General features: G+C 50.0%; 4 protein-coding genes across 4 annotated transcripts; 2 read left to right on the top strand and 2 right to left on the bottom strand.

Moving 5' to 3' along the window:
• The first annotated feature begins 18 nt into the window (after positions 1-18).
• BJ212DRAFT_1313833 (DNA topoisomerase) lies at positions 19-5,329 on the top strand. The gene is made up of 17 exons (XM_041334101.1): positions 19-183; positions 236-478; positions 531-713; positions 766-1,705; positions 1,754-1,847; positions 1,897-2,212; positions 2,268-2,381; positions 2,431-2,535; positions 2,585-2,749; positions 2,801-2,986; positions 3,035-3,380; positions 3,428-3,708; positions 3,763-3,999; positions 4,056-4,364; positions 4,414-4,530; positions 4,583-4,794; positions 4,841-5,329. Exons 1-17 carry the CDS (start codon positions 97-99, stop codon positions 5,181-5,183), a joined length of 4,278 nt encoding a protein of 1,425 aa, XP_041198670.1. The 5' UTR covers positions 19-96; the 3' UTR covers positions 5,184-5,329.
• BJ212DRAFT_1313835 (uncharacterized protein) lies at positions 5,330-11,603 on the top strand. The gene is made up of 6 exons (XM_041334102.1): positions 5,330-6,267; positions 6,318-6,434; positions 6,496-7,257; positions 7,310-10,420; positions 10,470-10,967; positions 11,022-11,603. Exons 1-6 carry the CDS (start codon positions 5,572-5,574, stop codon positions 11,487-11,489), a joined length of 5,652 nt encoding a protein of 1,883 aa, XP_041198671.1. The 5' UTR covers positions 5,330-5,571; the 3' UTR covers positions 11,490-11,603.
• A 6-nt stretch (positions 11,604-11,609) lies between these two features.
• BJ212DRAFT_1508374 (uncharacterized protein) lies at positions 11,610-13,548 on the bottom strand (the record flags this gene model as incomplete). Its single annotated transcript, XM_041341633.1, has 11 exons — positions 11,610-11,874; positions 11,925-12,101; positions 12,162-12,265; positions 12,316-12,429; positions 12,476-12,609; positions 12,663-12,827; positions 12,885-12,967; positions 13,017-13,112; positions 13,162-13,269; positions 13,321-13,368; positions 13,442-13,548. The coding sequence occupies 11 exons, from the start codon at positions 13,546-13,548 to the stop codon at positions 11,796-11,798; spliced, it is 1,215 nt and encodes a 404-aa protein (XP_041198672.1). The 3' UTR covers positions 11,610-11,795.
• A 150-nt stretch (positions 13,549-13,698) lies between these two features.
• Positions 13,699-16,437, bottom strand: BJ212DRAFT_272895 (P-loop containing nucleoside triphosphate hydrolase protein). The gene is made up of 10 exons (XM_041342796.1): positions 16,240-16,437; positions 16,075-16,185; positions 15,933-16,019; positions 15,817-15,882; positions 15,331-15,760; positions 14,955-15,275; positions 14,778-14,893; positions 14,579-14,726; positions 14,189-14,529; positions 13,699-14,133 (listed from the first exon to the last, which is right to left on the bottom strand). The coding sequence occupies exons 1-10, from the start codon at positions 16,343-16,345 to the stop codon at positions 13,910-13,912; spliced, it is 1,950 nt and encodes a 649-aa protein (XP_041198673.1). The 5' UTR covers positions 16,346-16,437; the 3' UTR covers positions 13,699-13,909.
• Between the last annotated feature and the right edge of the window lie 429 nt (positions 16,438-16,866).

Below are 16,866 nucleotides of genomic sequence, written 5' to 3' on the forward strand. Positions count from 1 at the left end.
CACGTGCTGACGCGTTTGGAACCATGACGCGACCGCGTTTGTTCTGTTAGCTTCATCCAACATCAACGATTGCGTCCGGGCGACTCATTTTCCACGATGAGCTCTTCAGAAGGGGAGAGTTTCGACCTTGAAAACATCTCAGGTACAGAGAGCGAGGACTATGCTCCTCCCATCAAGAAGACGGTGAGCCGCACTTGATGAATTGTCAAGGGCGCAACTTAGTGCCACCTTGTAGACGAAAGCACCAGCAAAGAAGACCGTCGCAACGAAACCCACATCGAAACCTTCAAAACTTCCTGCAAAATCCAAGGCTGTATCCAAGAAGAAGGTGCTGGTGGATAAGGACGACAATGCGGACCGCAGCGCAGTGGACGTCGATGAAGTCGTTGATTCAGGAGATGAGAGTGCAGGGTCATCCAGATTGAAGGCACCAGCCCCGCCAAAGAAGAACAAGACAGCGTCAGAAACTTACACCAAAGTACGCATGCTGGAACATTAGCGATCCATTGCTAACTATAGAAACTTGGCAGTTATCTCAACTAGAGCATATTCTGAAACGCCCTGATTCCTACATTGGAAGCGTCGAGACAATTACAGTGCAAATGTGGACGTATGATTCGGAGAACAAGCGCATGGTTCATAGGGATGTCAAATATGTCCCGGGTTTCTTCAAGATTGTGGACGAAATTCTTGTCAACGCTGCAGATAACAAGGTGTGGTGTGCGACCCCAGTGTCTTACTCGCATTGGTGACCAATTGCCATAGATCAATGACTCCGGCATGGATATCATTAAAGTGAACATCGACGTCGAACTGGGCATCATCTCTGTCTACAACAATGGCAAGGGTATTCCCATCGAGATGCACTCGCGAGAGAAAATATACATCCCTGAGTTGATCTTCGGTCACTTGCTCTCCTCTTCCAACTATGACGACGACGAGAAGAAGCTCACTGGTGGCCGTAATGGTTACGGTGCCAAGCTTGCCAACATCTATTCCCATGAATTCACCGTCGATACTGCAGACAAAAACACCAGCCAGAAGTACAAGCAGACATGGACGGACAATATGAGCAAGGTCGGCACTGCAAAGATCACAAAGAACGGAAAGGGCGAGGAGTACACGAAGGTCACCTTTAAGCCCGACTTGAAGCGCTTTGGCATGCAAACCATCGACGAAGATACCCTGTCTTTACTCAAGCGGCGCGTGTACGATCTCGCGGGCACAGTCAAGGACGTGAAGGTTTTCCTGAACGACGAGCGTCTGAAGATCAAGAACTTCAAGCAGTACGTTGAATTATACATCAACTCTGCTGCGGCAGAGGCTGTAGAAACATCAGGAGGGGCAGCGCAGGGAAAACCAGCCGTGATATATGAACAGATTGGTCCGCGGTGGGAGGTAGCGTTCGCCGTATCGGATGGTACATTTCAGCAGGTCTCCTTCGCCAACTCCATCGCAACCACGAAGGGCGGTACGCATGTCAACCACATGGCAGACCAGATTGCAAAGAACCTCATCGCTGCCATTGGGAAGAAAAATAAAGGCGCGACAGTGAAGCCTGCACAGATTAAGAACCACATGTGGATCTTTGTCAACGCTCTCATCGAGAACCCAACATTCGACAGTCAGACGAAGGAGACGCTGACATTGACTGCCTCTAAGTTCGGCACGAAGCCCGCATTGTCCGAAGAGTTCATGAAGAAAGGTACGTATTTCGTGGAGTTGCATGTTTTGAACTCTTATTCTTGTTCAGTTCAGAAATCAACGATTATTGATCACGTTCTTAACTGGGCAAAGTTCAAGGCTGACCAGCAGATCAAGAAAACTGATGGAAGCAAACGCAACAGGTGGGAGAGGTTTTTATACAATGAATATTGATCTAACGATGTCATGGAGATTGGCTGGAATGACCAAACTTGCCGATGCAAACAACGCAGGCACGAAACACGCTGAAAGATGTACACTAATTTTAACCGAGGGTGACTCTGCAAAAGCTTTGGCTGTGGCCGGACTGGGTGTTGTTGGTCGTGATAATTTTGGCGTATTCCCGCTCCGTGGAAAGTTGCTTAACGTCCGGGAAGCGAAGCACGACCAGATCATGAAGAACGAAGAAATCCAGAACATCAAAAAGATTATGGGTCTCCAGCACAACAAGGAGTACAGTAATATCAATAGTCTGCGCTATGGACGCTTGATGATCATGACAGATCAGGTCCGTCTTATTAGATCCCTAGTCTCTAATGAGCAAGCTGACAGTTTGCGCGCAGGATCATGATGGATCTCACATCAAGGGTCTGCTCATCAATTTCTTGGATCATTTCTACCCGTCATTATTGAAGTTGCCGAACTTCTTGGTTGAGTTTGTGACACCTATCGTGAGGGTACGCAACCTTCTTTGGGATATGTCTTCATCTGCTCATGTGCGTGAAGGTATCGAAAGGTAAACAACGGATCGATTTCTTCACTATTCCAGAGTACGAACAGTGGCTGGAGGATACCCCCGATGCTCACAAGTGGGACTCGAAGTATTACAAGGTCTCTTCTACTTCCATGGCGATTTCTGCCCTTCTTACACGCGATTCAGGGTCTTGGAACAAGCAATGATTCCGACGCTCGCTACTACTTCAGCAACATGGCTAAGCACATGATCCCTTTCGCAACAACACAAGACGGCGACAGGGCGCTGATTGACCTCGCTTTCAGCAAGAAGAAAGCTGATGATCGAAAAGAATGGCTCCGCCAGTTCAAGGTGAATGAACATCAAAGTGTATATTATCACATACTCATCCGCGCCGCATAGCCTGGGACATACCTCGACCACAACATGGACGAGATTCCCTACTCGGATTTCATTAATCGAGAGTTGATTCTGTTTTCCATGGCAGATAACGTTCGTTCTATACCGTCAGCAGCGGATGGCCTCAAGCCTGGCCAGCGCAAAGTCGTTTGGGGTTGCTTCAAGCGTAAGCTGAAGAAGGAAATCAAGGTATATACACCGTTCCACACACTCAGCAAACTCTAATTGTCCCTGTAGGTTGCACAACTCGTAGGTTACATTTCTGAGGTCGCCGCATACCATCACGGTGAGGCGAGTTTGACTATGACCATCGTGAATTTGGCCCAGGACTATGTTGGTAGCAATAACTTGAACTTGCTCCTACCCAATGGTCAGTACGGCACGCGTGACCAGGGCGGTAAAGACCATGCTTCGGCTCGTTATATCTTTACCGAGCTGTCAGCCTTGAGCCGTGCTGTCTTCAACCCCGCAGATGCTCCCTTGTTGACGTATCTGAAGGAAGACAATGACTGGATTGAACCCGAGTACTACATGCCTGTTATCCCGCTCGTCCTTGTGAACGGCGCTGAGGGCATTGGAACCGGTAAGCAAACCAACCAAATATTTTCCGCAACCTGACCGTTCTATCAGGTTGGAGCACGACAATTCCCTGCTACAACCCTGTTGACATCGTAGATAATCTGCGTCGCTTGATGGCGGGCGAAGAGATCGTCCCGATGTTGCCTTGGTGGCGTGGCTTCAAAGGTACAATCAAGAAAGTTGGTGACCACAAGTACGACGTCACTGGTATCGTCCGCAAAATCAATGACACCACCGTGGAGGTCACGGAGCTCCCGATTCACAAGTGGACTCAAACCTATAAGGCTGAGCTCGAGGCCATGATTGGTGAGAAAGGTGATGGCGTTATCAAGGTGACCACACATTCAGACGCCGTCTTGTTCTTTCATTAAAGTATGAGTCAACAGGACTACAAGGAACACCACGATAACGTGAACATCCACTTCGTGATTAGTATGGCTGCGAAGGACCTTGAGAAGGCTGAGGAACAGGGTCTCACGGAGTTCTTCAAGCTCACATCCAAGATCAATACAAGCAACATGATAGCGTTCAATTTCGAGGGAAAGATCCAGAAGTACGCGTCCCCTGAGGAGATCATTGAGGAGTTTTACCCGCAAAGGCTTGCATACTACCAGAAGCGAAAGGCAAGCGATTATTGAGAATTTAGGGGTTGAAGTGCTTATGTTCTTTTGCTACGCAGGAATACCTCGCGAATGAACTGCAAATACAATTTGAACGCCTCTCGAACCAGGCACGGTTCGTGAAGATGATTGTGGACAAAGAGCTTGTCGTATCGAATCGGAAGAAGAACGATCTTATGGCTGAGCTGCGCAGGCTTAAGTTCCGATCATTCCCCAAAGTGACGAAGGCGAAGGCTGCTGGCGAGACGGAGGATGTTGTTCAGCCCGAAGATGAAGAGGACGAGGCAGAAGAGAGTGTCAAAGATGCTGGAACTACTGACTATGACTACCTGCTTGGTATGGCTATCTGGAGCTTGACGAAGGAGAAGGTGCGTATATCAGTGTTTTTCTTGTGTTTTTATTCTGAATATCATCTAGATTGAGAGACTCCTGCAACAAGCGGCAGACAAGGATACTGAACTTCTTGCTCTTCTTGAGCGCAGTCCCAATGATCTCTGGAATGAGGACCTGGATATTTTCCTGAAGGAGTGGGAAGTAAGTTTACCTTGCTGTTGTCTTGACTACGAGATTGAGTGTACCATGTCAGAAATCATGTCAAGAGTTTGATAATAAGTCTTTACTCGACGCCAACGGTAAGAAGATCAAGAAGAAGCAAGCAACGCTCGAACATCGCAAGTCGTTACCTGGGCGGAAGAAAGTGAGGGCAGACTCTGATTCAGAATTCGAGATGGCCCCAGCTGCACAAGCGAAGGGCAAGGGCAAAGCCAAAGCCAAGGAAGGACCTCTCAAACGGAAAAGGTAGCTTTTTTCCGGTAAAAGGAATTAACCAATAATCATTTTTTAGTCCCAAGGTAGAGGAGGACAGCGATGAAGACTACATCAAGCCTGCCGCGAAGAAGATGAAGACCAATCAGGCTCCAGTGACCGACTTCTTCGACAAGAAACCACCTGGCCCCTCAGAGTCCAAAAAGCCTGTCGCTCGAAAACCTTCGAGCAGCAAGCCAGCTCCTGCGAAGAAAGCTGTAGCCAAGAGGGAGAGCGATGACGAGATCATCATCGCGAGCGACTCGGATGCTCCACCTGCACCGCCGAAGCGACCAGCACGAGCAAAAACCAAGAAGTATATTGAAATAGAGTCAGATTCTGTTTCGGAGACGGAGGATGTGTCTATGTTTGAGGAAGACTGAGTTTACCATCGACATACCTATAACTTGTTTTATTTGCGTTTTTCCTCACTTCATGCATGACTGTTCTGTATTTCCTACATGTCAAATTTTTTCTATACATGGCCTTGCAACTGCACATCTGTAGATAAATCCGGGGCAAAGCCACGTGGTTTGTATAATGGACGTGATTTTCTTGATGTTTTCGTTTTGATTGTTCTTGTCCTCACATCTGACTGCCAGACTTCCAGCGTAGAGGGCAGCAGTGTGCGCGTCTCCTGCGCATGCTTTGGTTTTAAGATACCCAGAGGAAGATTCTTGGAGCGTGCAAAGCTCAGTTTACTGTTGTCACTGAAGTACTGACATTCAGCGCCAATTTGTTCAGTGTCTGCAGAAACATAATTTCTGCGTAATGGATTCGCATCCGCGTCAACCGCCGCCTAGGCTCAGCATACCTCCAATGCTTACCGTGCAGCAGCCTTTTGACGGCAGGCAACCTATGTTTTCACCTGTTCTTCCTACTGCTCTCCAGCATAGTTTTCATCCTCAACCGTACTTTATGAATGGTCCCCCTCTTCAAACACCTATGCAATCATTTTTTCCTCATCAACCACCTCCTGCTCCCGCTCGTCCCACCTACGCGAATCACCAAGGACATGCAAGCATATCTCATTTTCCCGGTTACCCACCGCCGGGTGCCATTCCCATGACTCCCTTGGGTTCTGCCTTTCCGCCACAGATGGGCCCGCCATTTGGACAACCCTTTATTCCTCGGAATAGAAGAACTCCAAGCGTTAGCATAGGTGGTCCGCCAAAAGCACCTCTCGGAGGACCAGGGCGTAAGCACAGCCCCTTGCCTCCTCCACATGCTGCACCCACTCCAGCCCCAAAGGGTAAAAAGGTTGTCGTAAATATACCAGTGGAGACAATTCCCGGCGATGCCGGAGAACTGTCAACGCGTCCGCCATGGGCACGAACGCCGGTAGCTGTCTCGAGCGTAGAAGAGCCAGAGATTATTGCGCCTGAGATAACTTCAATTGAGCTCTATCCACCAGATTCGTGGCGGTTAGATGTCCCTGATACGGTGGACGTATTTCTTCCTGGCAAGGTGTGCAAGCCTTTTACGCTCTTCCCATACAGTATTTGACACTTCCACAGGCTGCGTGGGACGCTATAAAGCTGAATGTTATCGAACAGAAGCTCGAGAGGTTGGGTGTAGAGAGAGGTTCAGGAGGTACCCTTCCAATCCACGCCCCTCATGCACGTGCATCATCGGTATGCATCTTTTTCATCTTACATATCAATTTTCCTTACGGCGTGTCTCGACGTGTCTAAGATTTCATCTCCTGCCGACCCGTCCCTGCTGCACTTCAAGTTGAATAAATTGCAGCAGTCACAGACTGCATCCTCACTTAATTCTCTGTCGCATTCGCCTCAGCCACTATTCAATTTGTCTCCTTCTCCCCATCAACTTCCTCCTCGATTCCAAAATAGGCATGGTCACAGTCTATCCCTTGCACACCCTCCGCTCCACGAAAATTTCTACATTCCAAGCGCAGCATTCAATCCTTTTGGGCCGAACGCAGTCCTCGGCTCCGACAGCATCGAAACAAACCTCTCTGCCGAGCCATTCCCTGCTCCTATCGAAGGTATTCATGCTCCACAAGGCCGCGTCCCAGTTTCTGTTCCATCTCTTATTCCTTCCGGCATCTCTCGCGCAAGCAGTCGTCCTGATTTCGTCCGCGGGTTCGGCCTCGATATCCCGGAGGAGGAAGAGCCTCTGGAGGAAGAAGTACCCGCTGACACAGACGACAATGCTGTAATTGATACAGAAGGACTTGATGGTCAAGATTCAGGGAGAGATACGACGACGGTTGCGCTGAGTAGGTTGCACTCGAGACATGTGTCACGACTGTCGGCTGCGTTATCATTGCGGTCAGTTGGTGGCATCACGGAAGGCGCTATGTCTGAGGTTAAGTTAGCGCCCATCCGAAGTCCGGCTGGCAGCCCCGGGATTGATGACCTTGACAAAGAGGCGGTTGGAGAGTGGACGGGATCGGAGGACATGCATGTAGATAAGGAACAATCAGATGACGAGGTATGTATTACATTTTCTTCACTATCCACGCACCAGCTTGACAAACTCGAAGGAGAGCATTGGCGAGTGGTCTAATCCCTCAGACGAAGAGCGGGCTCGTCAAAATCGGGTGCAACGCCGTATTTTGCGCCAAAGGAAACATGAAGCGGAGAAACCCAGACGTCTCCCCAACTTCCCCGTTCCCCCAGGCGGTGGACTGGGCATGTCTTTGCGTGGTGATTACGATATTGTCTCGAATCCAAGCGAGGAGGGTCACCGAGGAGAACTGCGCACGGCATTCCTCGGTGTGGATTCGACAGATTTCCCAGTCAGACCATTATCGGCGTCTACAACTGGAAGGCGACCTCTCCCCCCTCTCCCCCACTCCCGTGGTCAATCAGGACAATACTCGGTCCATGACCCCGCCCTCGCTCACTCGCGCAATATCTCTGAGCAGCTCGACGTCCACAATGAAGGACCGGCCCCCATTCCACAATTATCTTCATCTGGGGCGCTCAACCCACACGCGAAGCCTTTCGTGTTTGGTTCAGCCAGGCAGTCTGGTTCATGGACCCTTGAGGCGGCACCGCTGCAGGTTCCGGCTCTTAGCCATACACGCATTCCGTCCCTCGGAAAGCCGCTCAACGCGGCTGCACAAGAGTTCAAGCCTACAGGGTTCACATTTCGTCCGCCACCTGGGGTGCCTCGTATGGCCTTCTCCGCACCTGAGCCTTCACGGCCTCTGCCGGTCCCGCCGGCACGTGCTCAACAAGGACGGGAGAAAAGGCAGCGTCGTGGATCCCGCTCATCATTTGACGAGGATGAGGATGACAGTGGCAAGGAGAATATGGCTTCATTTAGATTCCCTACATTGGGCGAGACTCCGCGCAGCCGTCGTTCTGCTCCTACATCGCCATGGACGTTGGGATCGAGAGATTTCAACACAAGTGCTGGGCCACTGCAACCTCTCACGTTTTCTGGGTTCTCTACTCTTGCCTTGCCTGATGAGGATGGAGCGCAGGAGATTGAGATACCTGGACACGCACAGACGACCGACAACTTTGAATCACCCCAGAACGATGACTTCCTTGGCATCCCCAGCACGTTCCCATCGATTGCACCTACCAGGCCGAAACGCGCGCCTATCCCGTTAGATTTCAAGAATCCTACCCCCAGCAACACATTGCCTGCTGGTGTCTTCAAAGCTCTGGTGGGTGATGAGAAAACTCGCCGTACTGTGCGCTCTCGGCTGAGTTCCCGCGAGATATTCGAGCATTCGCAACGGCCGTCCCTCGACGATCTTGCGGCTCCCGCCATCTCGATGTTACAGCAACGTTCGCAATCGCGGCTTGTCACTGACCCTGGACTTCAACGACAACCGTTCGAGTCTCCTGACATATTTACGCCTGCTATCAAACGTCGCTCCTCGTTGCCTGCACTGCATAGTGCCCATAACTCTCACACCTCGGAGCTTTCAAATGTTTCTATTCCTGCCCTCAACCTCACGAAGCGTCTCGAGGCGCAGGCTTTAGAGGATAAGATTGAGGCATCATTGACCGAGAAATTCCAAGCACTCAGAGCTGAGCTCGCTCGGGACAGAACGTCGACGAGTGGACCGTCCATCAACCCTGCCACAGAAGATATGATCACGGAGGTTGTTGGCTTGTTCCGTACCCAGCTCCAGGAGTCTGCTGCTCGTGGCCTCGACGACAGCCAGATGGACGCCCGTGGTGAACTGGACCTTGCAGTCATCCGCGATGTAGTGCAACGAGGTAATGCAGAGGGTCTGCTATTGATGCAGACAGAGTTGCGCGAGCTCGTGAATCGCCTCGAGCAAGTTGTACCTACGGGATCATCTACAGATGTTGCCGCTCTGGAACCGTTGAAGAAGTCCATGCAGGCCATTCTTGACAACATTGGGCAGCTGTCGTCACAAATCGACAAACACTCTGGTCCTTTCGCAGACGAGCCTGAACGGCTAGCCCTGATTGGTGATATCATGGCTGCTCTGGCACCCACCTTTAAGGCCCTGCGACCTGAAGCTGTCGATTATAACGCCCTCACCACTCAGCTCAGTCAAGCCGTCAAGCCAAACATCGAGCAATTGATTGACCTCGCAGCCGACAAACGAGAGACCGCCGGGTTGATCGTGGATAGTATCATACCTCTGCTACCCAAGGTGACGCTGGATACTGATGAGGTGATTTCCCAAATCACTGCTGAAGTTCGCCGTGTCATTGCCCCCATCGACGCGCACGAAATCAAGGAACAAGTGGCTGATCTAGTGGTAGAGCGTCTGGACTCTCGTCTTGCTGTTCGTGACAAGGCCTTCAACGTCGAAGTCGTTTCAGGCAAAGTCACGGAGGGAATCTCTGGCCTGCTCCACTCGATTAATGATGTGGTTCCCAAGCTAGATGCGCTGGGTGAGGCTCAGCAATTCATAGCCCACAAGAGCGATGAAATTGCCTCGAAACACACTGATCTCCACGCCGTTGTCGCCAGCTTCCCTGCTCAACTTGATGATATCAAGCGCGCTATGGAGTTAAGCAGTCAAGAGCTGCAAGCCCATGCGTCGTCGCAGAGTAATGAAGAAGTCCTATCGGTCATCCACCGGTTGGAGGTTGCCATCAACTCCCTGGCTAGCACCCATCTGCCCTCCTCGACACAAAATGACGAGCTTCTCTCGATGCACAAGTCCCTCCACGAGGATCTTTCTGAACGTATGAATGCGCTACCTGAGGCGTTACATGTAGCCGTCAACGTTCTTCAAACCGCTCATGCTGAGTTCGCAGTCTCTAGGGACGCCTCGAAAAGAGATCAGGAAGAGATTCGTAAACTCAAGGCAGCGAATGCTGAATACCAGGCACAGGTGGCAAAGGCTCGTGGAGCCCACGGCCAAGTTCGGGTGGAGAAAGACAACCTCGCTGAACGCCTCAAGGATGTTGAGTCTGAGAGAGACAGGCTCCGTGCTCAGGTTGAAGAACTCCAGAGTACTATCAAAACCCAGAGCACAGATATTGCTGCCGTCGGGTCGCGGAATTCTGAACTAGAGGGAGCGCTTTCCCAAAGCCTTGCACGCCTTAAAGCTTCAGATGTTGCAACACATACCAATCAAGAACGCATCAGCGAATTGGAGAAGGCGAACAAGGAGGCATTGGCTGAGCAAGCCAACCTCAATTCCAAGGTACATTGGTCTCTTTGTTGACATCGTTTGTTCTCTGATGGCACATCAGGTTGCGGAATTGGACGCGTCAGTGAAACTTGTGACACATGAGAAGGCCTTGGCTGTGCATACTTTTGAACTCCTCCAGAAAGAGCACGAGCATCTGCTTTCACAACAGAGTCATTGGGACGACCTCCATCGCGTGGCTGAGAAAATTGGCATGCTCACTACCCTTATGGACCAGGCTGGCAATGAAGAACTTAAGGAACTCCGACGCACGAGTCGCATCCTGGAAAGCGAGCACGCAGCACTTCAAAAGCGCTTCAGGGAACAGGAACATAAAGTTTCCAACGCTGAACGCACCGCAATCGCCGCCAGGCAGAACTTGACCCAAGCCCAACAGCGTTCATCTGAGTGGGAGAATCGCGCGAGAGAGTATGAGGGTGACTTGGAGAAGACACGTGCTAAGCTCGACGAGGTAGAGCAAGCTTATGCTCAACTTGATGCGGATTATTCCTTTGTAAAGCTTCAACTGGAAGAAAAGGAAGCAGAGGACCGCTTGGTTAAGGTGGGAATCACAGCAGTCCCACGTACTACATTCTAAATGATGTCTGATCTGCAGGACCGAGAACAAAAGTTACGCGATCAGGTTGCAAACTTTGAAGCTCAAGTTGCTCGGCTTGAAACTGACCTTTCAAAGGCCAAGGCGACCCCAGCCCCATCTATGGTGTCCTCGTATATCAAAATTGGGCATACAGAGTCTCCTCCTCGTCCTGATTCGCGTTCAAGTACCGTCTGTTCTGGGGACAGATCAAGTACACCAGTTGCGCAGATGAATGACTCTAGCCTACCTCGTAACGATACCCCTCCCAAATCATCTCCATCCGTTCGGGACTCAATGCATGCACCACGTAGATTTCCCCAGCTTGGTTCCGCAGTACCTGCCACTCCTCAGCCCAGGCGACCTATCGGATCATTTCGACCTCAATCTGTGGTCTCGTTCACTTCTCAATGCTCCTCGCGGTCAGTCGCATCCCCGACGCCAAGTACAGTTTCAATCATACCGGACGACGATGGCTGGTACTCGTAACTCGTTCGATACCATCCGCATTTGCTCATTTCGACCTCATGATATCCTGATCTAATCGATGGTCTTGCTTTTTAGCCCTAGTTTTGCCGCATTTCCTTTTCTATATATCCATTCATTTTTTTTCACATCTGGTGTTGTCATTGGATCCATTGTCGTATATATACCCTTCAATTTTTGCTACAGGTACAATCCAACGGATGCGCATTATGTTACAACTGCGTGGGATAAGATGTAAATGTGATGGTAGGTGTAGACACAAACAAAGCAAAAGCAGATAAACGTCAAAATGAAAAAGTACATGTCAGGTCAACGCCATTCTGTCGTGGGCGGCCATATCCAGGTTTGCACTGCGTCTATAGCTTCAGAAGAATCACCTCGAGGGATCCTAAGAGAGGTATCAGTAGAAATCATGCAGAGACGTGTAAGATGGATTACTTGAGCTTAGGCTCCCACCGTCCGTCGTGTTTCTCGAAGTAGCGAGGAACAAATTTCTCGCCACTCTCCTCTCGTCTGCGGCGCAGTTCGCGTTGGGCATCTTCCACTGCGCTCTTGGCCTCCGTGGCACGTTCCATATTCCTCTCCTCGATAGCCTGCGTAAGGTCTTTCCATAGGCTGCGCATCCGGATGCCATCATCAGCCGCGTATTCAACTAGTCGATTAAAACACATTCACCGGCGTGATTCGTATGGTTCTTGTTGTTCTACGTCCGGTACATATTTCGGTGCTATATTTTGTCCGTCTTTCGCGGCATCAAATAGCACGCGTTTGCTTCCACTCTGTAATTAGATCAGGAAACTGCTACTGAGAAGACAATTCTTTAGCTAACCTTGATGCTCTTGAATTCCATGACGTGACTCCACCGCCCTGACACCTCGCCTGTGTCTGAGTTTCCCCGACGTACACGTCCAGCTATTGCGTTATATGTTCCAGAGAAGAAGCCCTGAGACAGAGTCAGATCACAGTCATCCAGGGAACCGCAAAGTGACCTTTGTCTTGAACTCCAAATCGCAGAATAGTCTATTCTTCTCGTTCTTCACTACACACGTGTCACCTAGCTCCAGTACCATTTTGCCGAATAGAATCCCCCTTGCATACATATTAGGCATCGTTACTACGTACTCTGCCATGCACAGTCAGTAACGGCATATCTGTGCATGCGCACGAACTACACACCGCCATCGTCTGGGACGCCCATAAGCATGATTCTATTCTCACCCTCCATGGTGGTAGAGACGCTGTTGCCAAGGAATTTAGACTTTGGTCTGAGCTCCCCGACGATGCAGACGCGATTCGCAGGGGAAATGTAGAAGAATGCGGAGATTGGTGGGTGGTGTGACACTGGAGAGTGGAGTGGTGAGCGCCAGTATGCATTCGTCGGCTGCACAAGCGACATACCTTGCTCAGCGACAAAGAAACCTTGTGTACCATTCGGGTAGTCGTACCTACAACGAAAGAATTCTCCAAGAACGGGGTTGTATCTGCGCTCGCTAACCAAGGGCTGATGATGCGAGATGGGCGGAGACTTACGGTTTCTTTACGCCCTTGGGCTTGATATGCCATCCAGCGAGGTAATACTGAAGGATGCGAGTAAATCGCTCTTCTGGATCGTCGCAATTCTCAGCACTGGGCAAGGGGTTATACCTGAGATCGGGAGAGGTAACAGCGTACTCGCCCGAATATGAGATCCGGGTGCGACATGAAGTCCGTGATGCGCTCAAGCATGCTTCGGGGCTCAAGCACAAACGTAGGAAAGGTTACTTTGGACAGGTCCATCCCAACTCTTGTCTAGGTGTCAGAGCCGAAGCTTTGACACGTAGTACACAGCACGCACCTGAGCTGGGATATCAGCGAAAGGATGACAGATCCTTCATTCTCGTCGCTGTAAGCAGAATCAGTATCGAGGACGATCATGAATCTATGTAAGAATGAGTAGTAAAGGAAGGATGACAGACAGGATTGAAGTATCGTCGGGTTCTGTGTCTTCTGGCGCCCTATCATCCACGGAGAGACCGCGTGCCCTCTTGATATGGGATCCAGCCTGGCTGAAAAGGCCCATCATGGTCGATTGACACGAAAGATTAGACGCTGGCTGAGAATGATTTTACAAGTGAGGCCTGCGGGCCTTGCTGTGTCCCTGATTTGTTGCGTTTGATTGATATGGCTGGCTCGGAAATGATGGCCTGGCCGCAAAAACGATGATGATGAAACACGCGTCACAATTCCGAAGTTAACACTAGTGGCGTAGGGTAAGTCCTAGCAAAATTGCCGCTCACTGCTTATCAGATTTGCCAAAGGACCGCCACAATCATAAGTAAGTGGCACATAGCCTGAAGCACTGCTACGTGCACAGTTGCCATGCATTATATAAAAACTAGATGGACATTCCCATGAGAAGCACCCAGTCGCCCTTCCTAGCACCACTAAAATACTATCTTCGTGGGCGCAGCAGTGATATCATCTCGGAAGAAAGCCCCATAAGCCGCGTGCCCCTTCTTCTTGATGGTCATTGGGAACTGTTTCAGATTGTCTGCCTGCGCATCGAACCCACCTTCGCGGAGCACGCGTGCAAGCTCGCCGGCCAATGCTCGCTCGTGGTTTTCTCCGGTAAAGAAGGTAATAGATTTACCGGAGCGTCCACCGCGACCTGAATGGATTGGGCCGTTAGGCTCTACACCAGAAACAATTAGATTGATACACACCCGTACGTCCGATTCGGTGGATGTAGTCTTCAAGTGTCAGCGGAAAGGTGTAATTTATCACGGCTCCAACATTGGGAATGTCTAGTCCCCGTGCAGCAACATCCGTGGCCACCAGTAAACCTGTCTCCCCAGTCTTGAATCTTTCAAGTGCGTCCATGCGTGCAGTTTGTGACATGTCTCCGTGCAATGCACCGACGTCGTAACCTGCGCGCCTCAGCGATTGCTCGATACGCGTTGCCTCTTTCTTGTAGAGCGCAAAAATCAGGATGCGCGCCTCATCAGAGCCCTTGCGTGACGTTTTCTTATGTGACAGATCTTTGAGGCGTTTGAGGAGCCGATTGCTACCGAACAGTGAGAACAAAGCTAATGGAAAGACCGAGAGATACGGACTCTTTTTCACGGGGGTCATCAAATACTTCAACAACTTGCTCAACACGACTGTTTGCTGTGAGATCATCGCTTCCGACTGTGACTCGAACAGGATTGTGCTGGAAAGAACTGGCCAGTCGACGGACAGCTTCAGGCCACGTTGCACTAACTAAGATTGAAATTAATAATAATCGGAAACGCGAAATAGGACAGTGCTCACACATCATAGTCTGGCGCCCCTCCCCTTGAATAGTATATGAAATAATTTTCGTGATATCATTTTCAAATCCCTTATCCAACATTCGATCAGCCTCATCTAGCACGAGATAATTCACTCTGCACAATTCCAAAGCAATGCTTGAGATGTCGACATCCCGTTGATTGATAGCAAGCTCACCTGCTCAGGTCACAGGCACCATCGTTAACCAAATCAATTATGCGTCCGGGCGTTCCTACAACAATTCTGGTGATCTTCCCATCCGTATTTCCATTCGCCAGTGCTTTGACCTGTGGGTCCTTCGGGACACCACCAAACACCGCGACACTAGCAATGCCAAATGGTGCACCCAGCGCAGAGAGTGCATCATGAGTCTGGATCGCAAGCTCACGTGTCGGGGCGACAACAAGTACAGATATTGTGCTCTCTTTCTTCTTAGGCTTTTTGGGCGATGCTATGAGCTGTGCGAGGGCAGGTATTCCAAATGCCAGAGTCTTCCCGCTGCATCCAGACATGAGCGTTAGGGTGTAATGGCATGCAAAACTGTAAATTCTACCTTCCCGTCTCTGCAATACCCACTACGTCCTTCCCTTTGAGCGCAGGCGGCCATGTACATGCCTGTATTGGAGTAGGCTCATTGAAACCAGTAAATGCGCCCCGTAGACCATCCGGTATATTGAGCTGGTCGAACGATATTACAGGTACGACGGCATCGCTGTTCGTTTGAGTACTGATGGTGATGTTGTATCTTGCAAGAAAGGCTTCTGATTCAGCAGGAGAACACGGTTTTGTTGAGGGCTGTAAGGATGGGGTAGCTAACAACGGTTGTTGGGAAGTTACTGTAGCGTCAGTAGAGGGGGTTTCGGCTTCGCGATCATGTTTTTTCTTTTTAGGCTTCTTGGAGGGGCTAGGTTTGTCCGCTGGGTCTTCTTCTTGCGCGCCATCACGCTTGCGCTTTTTGTGCTTTTTCGAAGTTCTTTCACCATCTAGTGTTAGGTATGTAAGGAATGACCGAATGCACATTGATTCTGATTGATCTTACCAGGAATCGAATCTGCATCACCTGAGGCTTCGATATCTTTGTGTTTTTTTTTCTTGTCCTTGGACTCTGGGCGGTATTACTTCATAAACTCGAGCGGATGAAAAAAGTATGCTAACCAGATGGCACATCAACAGCAATCTCGATCGCAGATTCCTCGACGTTAGAAGCAGACTTGATTGACTTCTTCCTGTCCTTGACCCATCCTGTGGCAAATGGTTAATTGTACAGAGCATGACATGATGCGTCAAGGACACATACCTTGTGGAGAATCTACATCCATCTTAGCATCCTCGGAAACAGCAGTAACAACCTCTGGATCATAAGTTTCCTTGTGTTTCTTCTTCTTGTCTTTTTTGTCCTTCTTTTCAGCTGGCTTGTCTTGACTGGTCAGGAGAGGTGCAGGTTGTAATGAATTATGCAGACCTTTGGGCTCGTCGCTGGCAGGGTCAGCAGATTTCTTGGCCTTTTTCTGCTTTTTGTCCTTCTTGGACCTTGTAGGCTCTTCCTGGAGTATTATATCCTCGGACATAGTCCTGTCTAGATCTATATGTCTATGAAAGCAAATGAAAAGAGCTGGTTATTTTGTGTCCCACGCCTGACTGCCAAAAACTTAAAACTCGGACAGGACGCAGACGCTCGTCACTAGCAGTGCACTGAGTCGACTGACGCCCATTACTTATTCTCCATTTCTGTCGGGGTGTTCACGAAGGTCAGGTTTGCGCTCACTACAGGCCTTTCCAGCTTGGAAATTCTCATAACTTTCGTTCCATCCCATCAAACTCAGCACGGCATAATTTTTACTTGAAGTTGCAGCGGCTTTCCGACAGATGGGCCAGTTTCATATTGGGCATTTAGTGCACTGAGAGGTGTGATATCCATGTCACTGTGTGCCCCACGGATCCTGGACAAGACAGGAGGAAGACCTTCCTTCGTTCGCATCTACGAACAAAATCTCTATGGTTGTCACGCAGTCGTCACAGTCAGTAACACGTGACACAACGCGCCGCGTGACGGTCATGTGAAATTCGACAGTCGAGGACAACTAAATAA

This window comes from Suillus subaureus, assembly GCF_016647635.1.
Source record: "Suillus subaureus strain MN1 chromosome Unknown BJ212scaffold_2, whole genome shotgun sequence".
Lineage (NCBI taxonomy): Eukaryota > Fungi > Basidiomycota > Agaricomycetes > Boletales > Suillaceae > Suillus > Suillus subaureus.

What these genes read in the sequence shown, in the direction of transcription:
- BJ212DRAFT_272895 (XM_041342796.1), bottom strand. Translation starts at nt 16,345, where the DNA reads ATGTCCGAGGATATAATACTCCAGGAAGAGCCTACAAGGTCCAAGAAG. An exon ending in TGCCAGCGACGAGCCCAAAG is followed by an intron (nt 16,186 to 16,239) that starts GTCTGCATAATT and finishes AAGACAAGCCAG; the next exon opens with CTGAAAAGAAGGACAAAAAA. An exon ending in GGTGCCTGTGACCTGAGCAG is followed by an intron (nt 14,894 to 14,954) that starts GTGAGCTTGCTA and finishes GGAATTGTGCAG; the next exon opens with AGTGAATTATCTCGTGCTAG.
- BJ212DRAFT_1313833 (XM_041334101.1), top strand. Translation starts at nt 97, where the DNA reads ATGAGCTCTTCAGAAGGGGAGAGTTTCGACCTTGAAAACATCTCAGGT. An exon ending in TGATGATCATGACAGATCAG is followed by an intron (nt 2,213 to 2,267) that starts GTCCGTCTTATT and finishes GTTTGCGCGCAG; the next exon opens with GATCATGATGGATCTCACAT. An exon ending in GGGACTCGAAGTATTACAAG is followed by an intron (nt 2,536 to 2,584) that starts GTCTCTTCTACT and finishes CACGCGATTCAG; the next exon opens with GGTCTTGGAACAAGCAATGA.
- BJ212DRAFT_1313835 (XM_041334102.1), top strand. Translation starts at nt 5,572, where the DNA reads ATGGATTCGCATCCGCGTCAACCGCCGCCTAGGCTCAGCATACCTCCA. An exon ending in ACGTATTTCTTCCTGGCAAG is followed by an intron (nt 6,268 to 6,317) that starts GTGTGCAAGCCT and finishes ACACTTCCACAG; the next exon opens with GCTGCGTGGGACGCTATAAA. An exon ending in AAGCCAACCTCAATTCCAAG is followed by an intron (nt 10,421 to 10,469) that starts GTACATTGGTCT and finishes ATGGCACATCAG; the next exon opens with GTTGCGGAATTGGACGCGTC.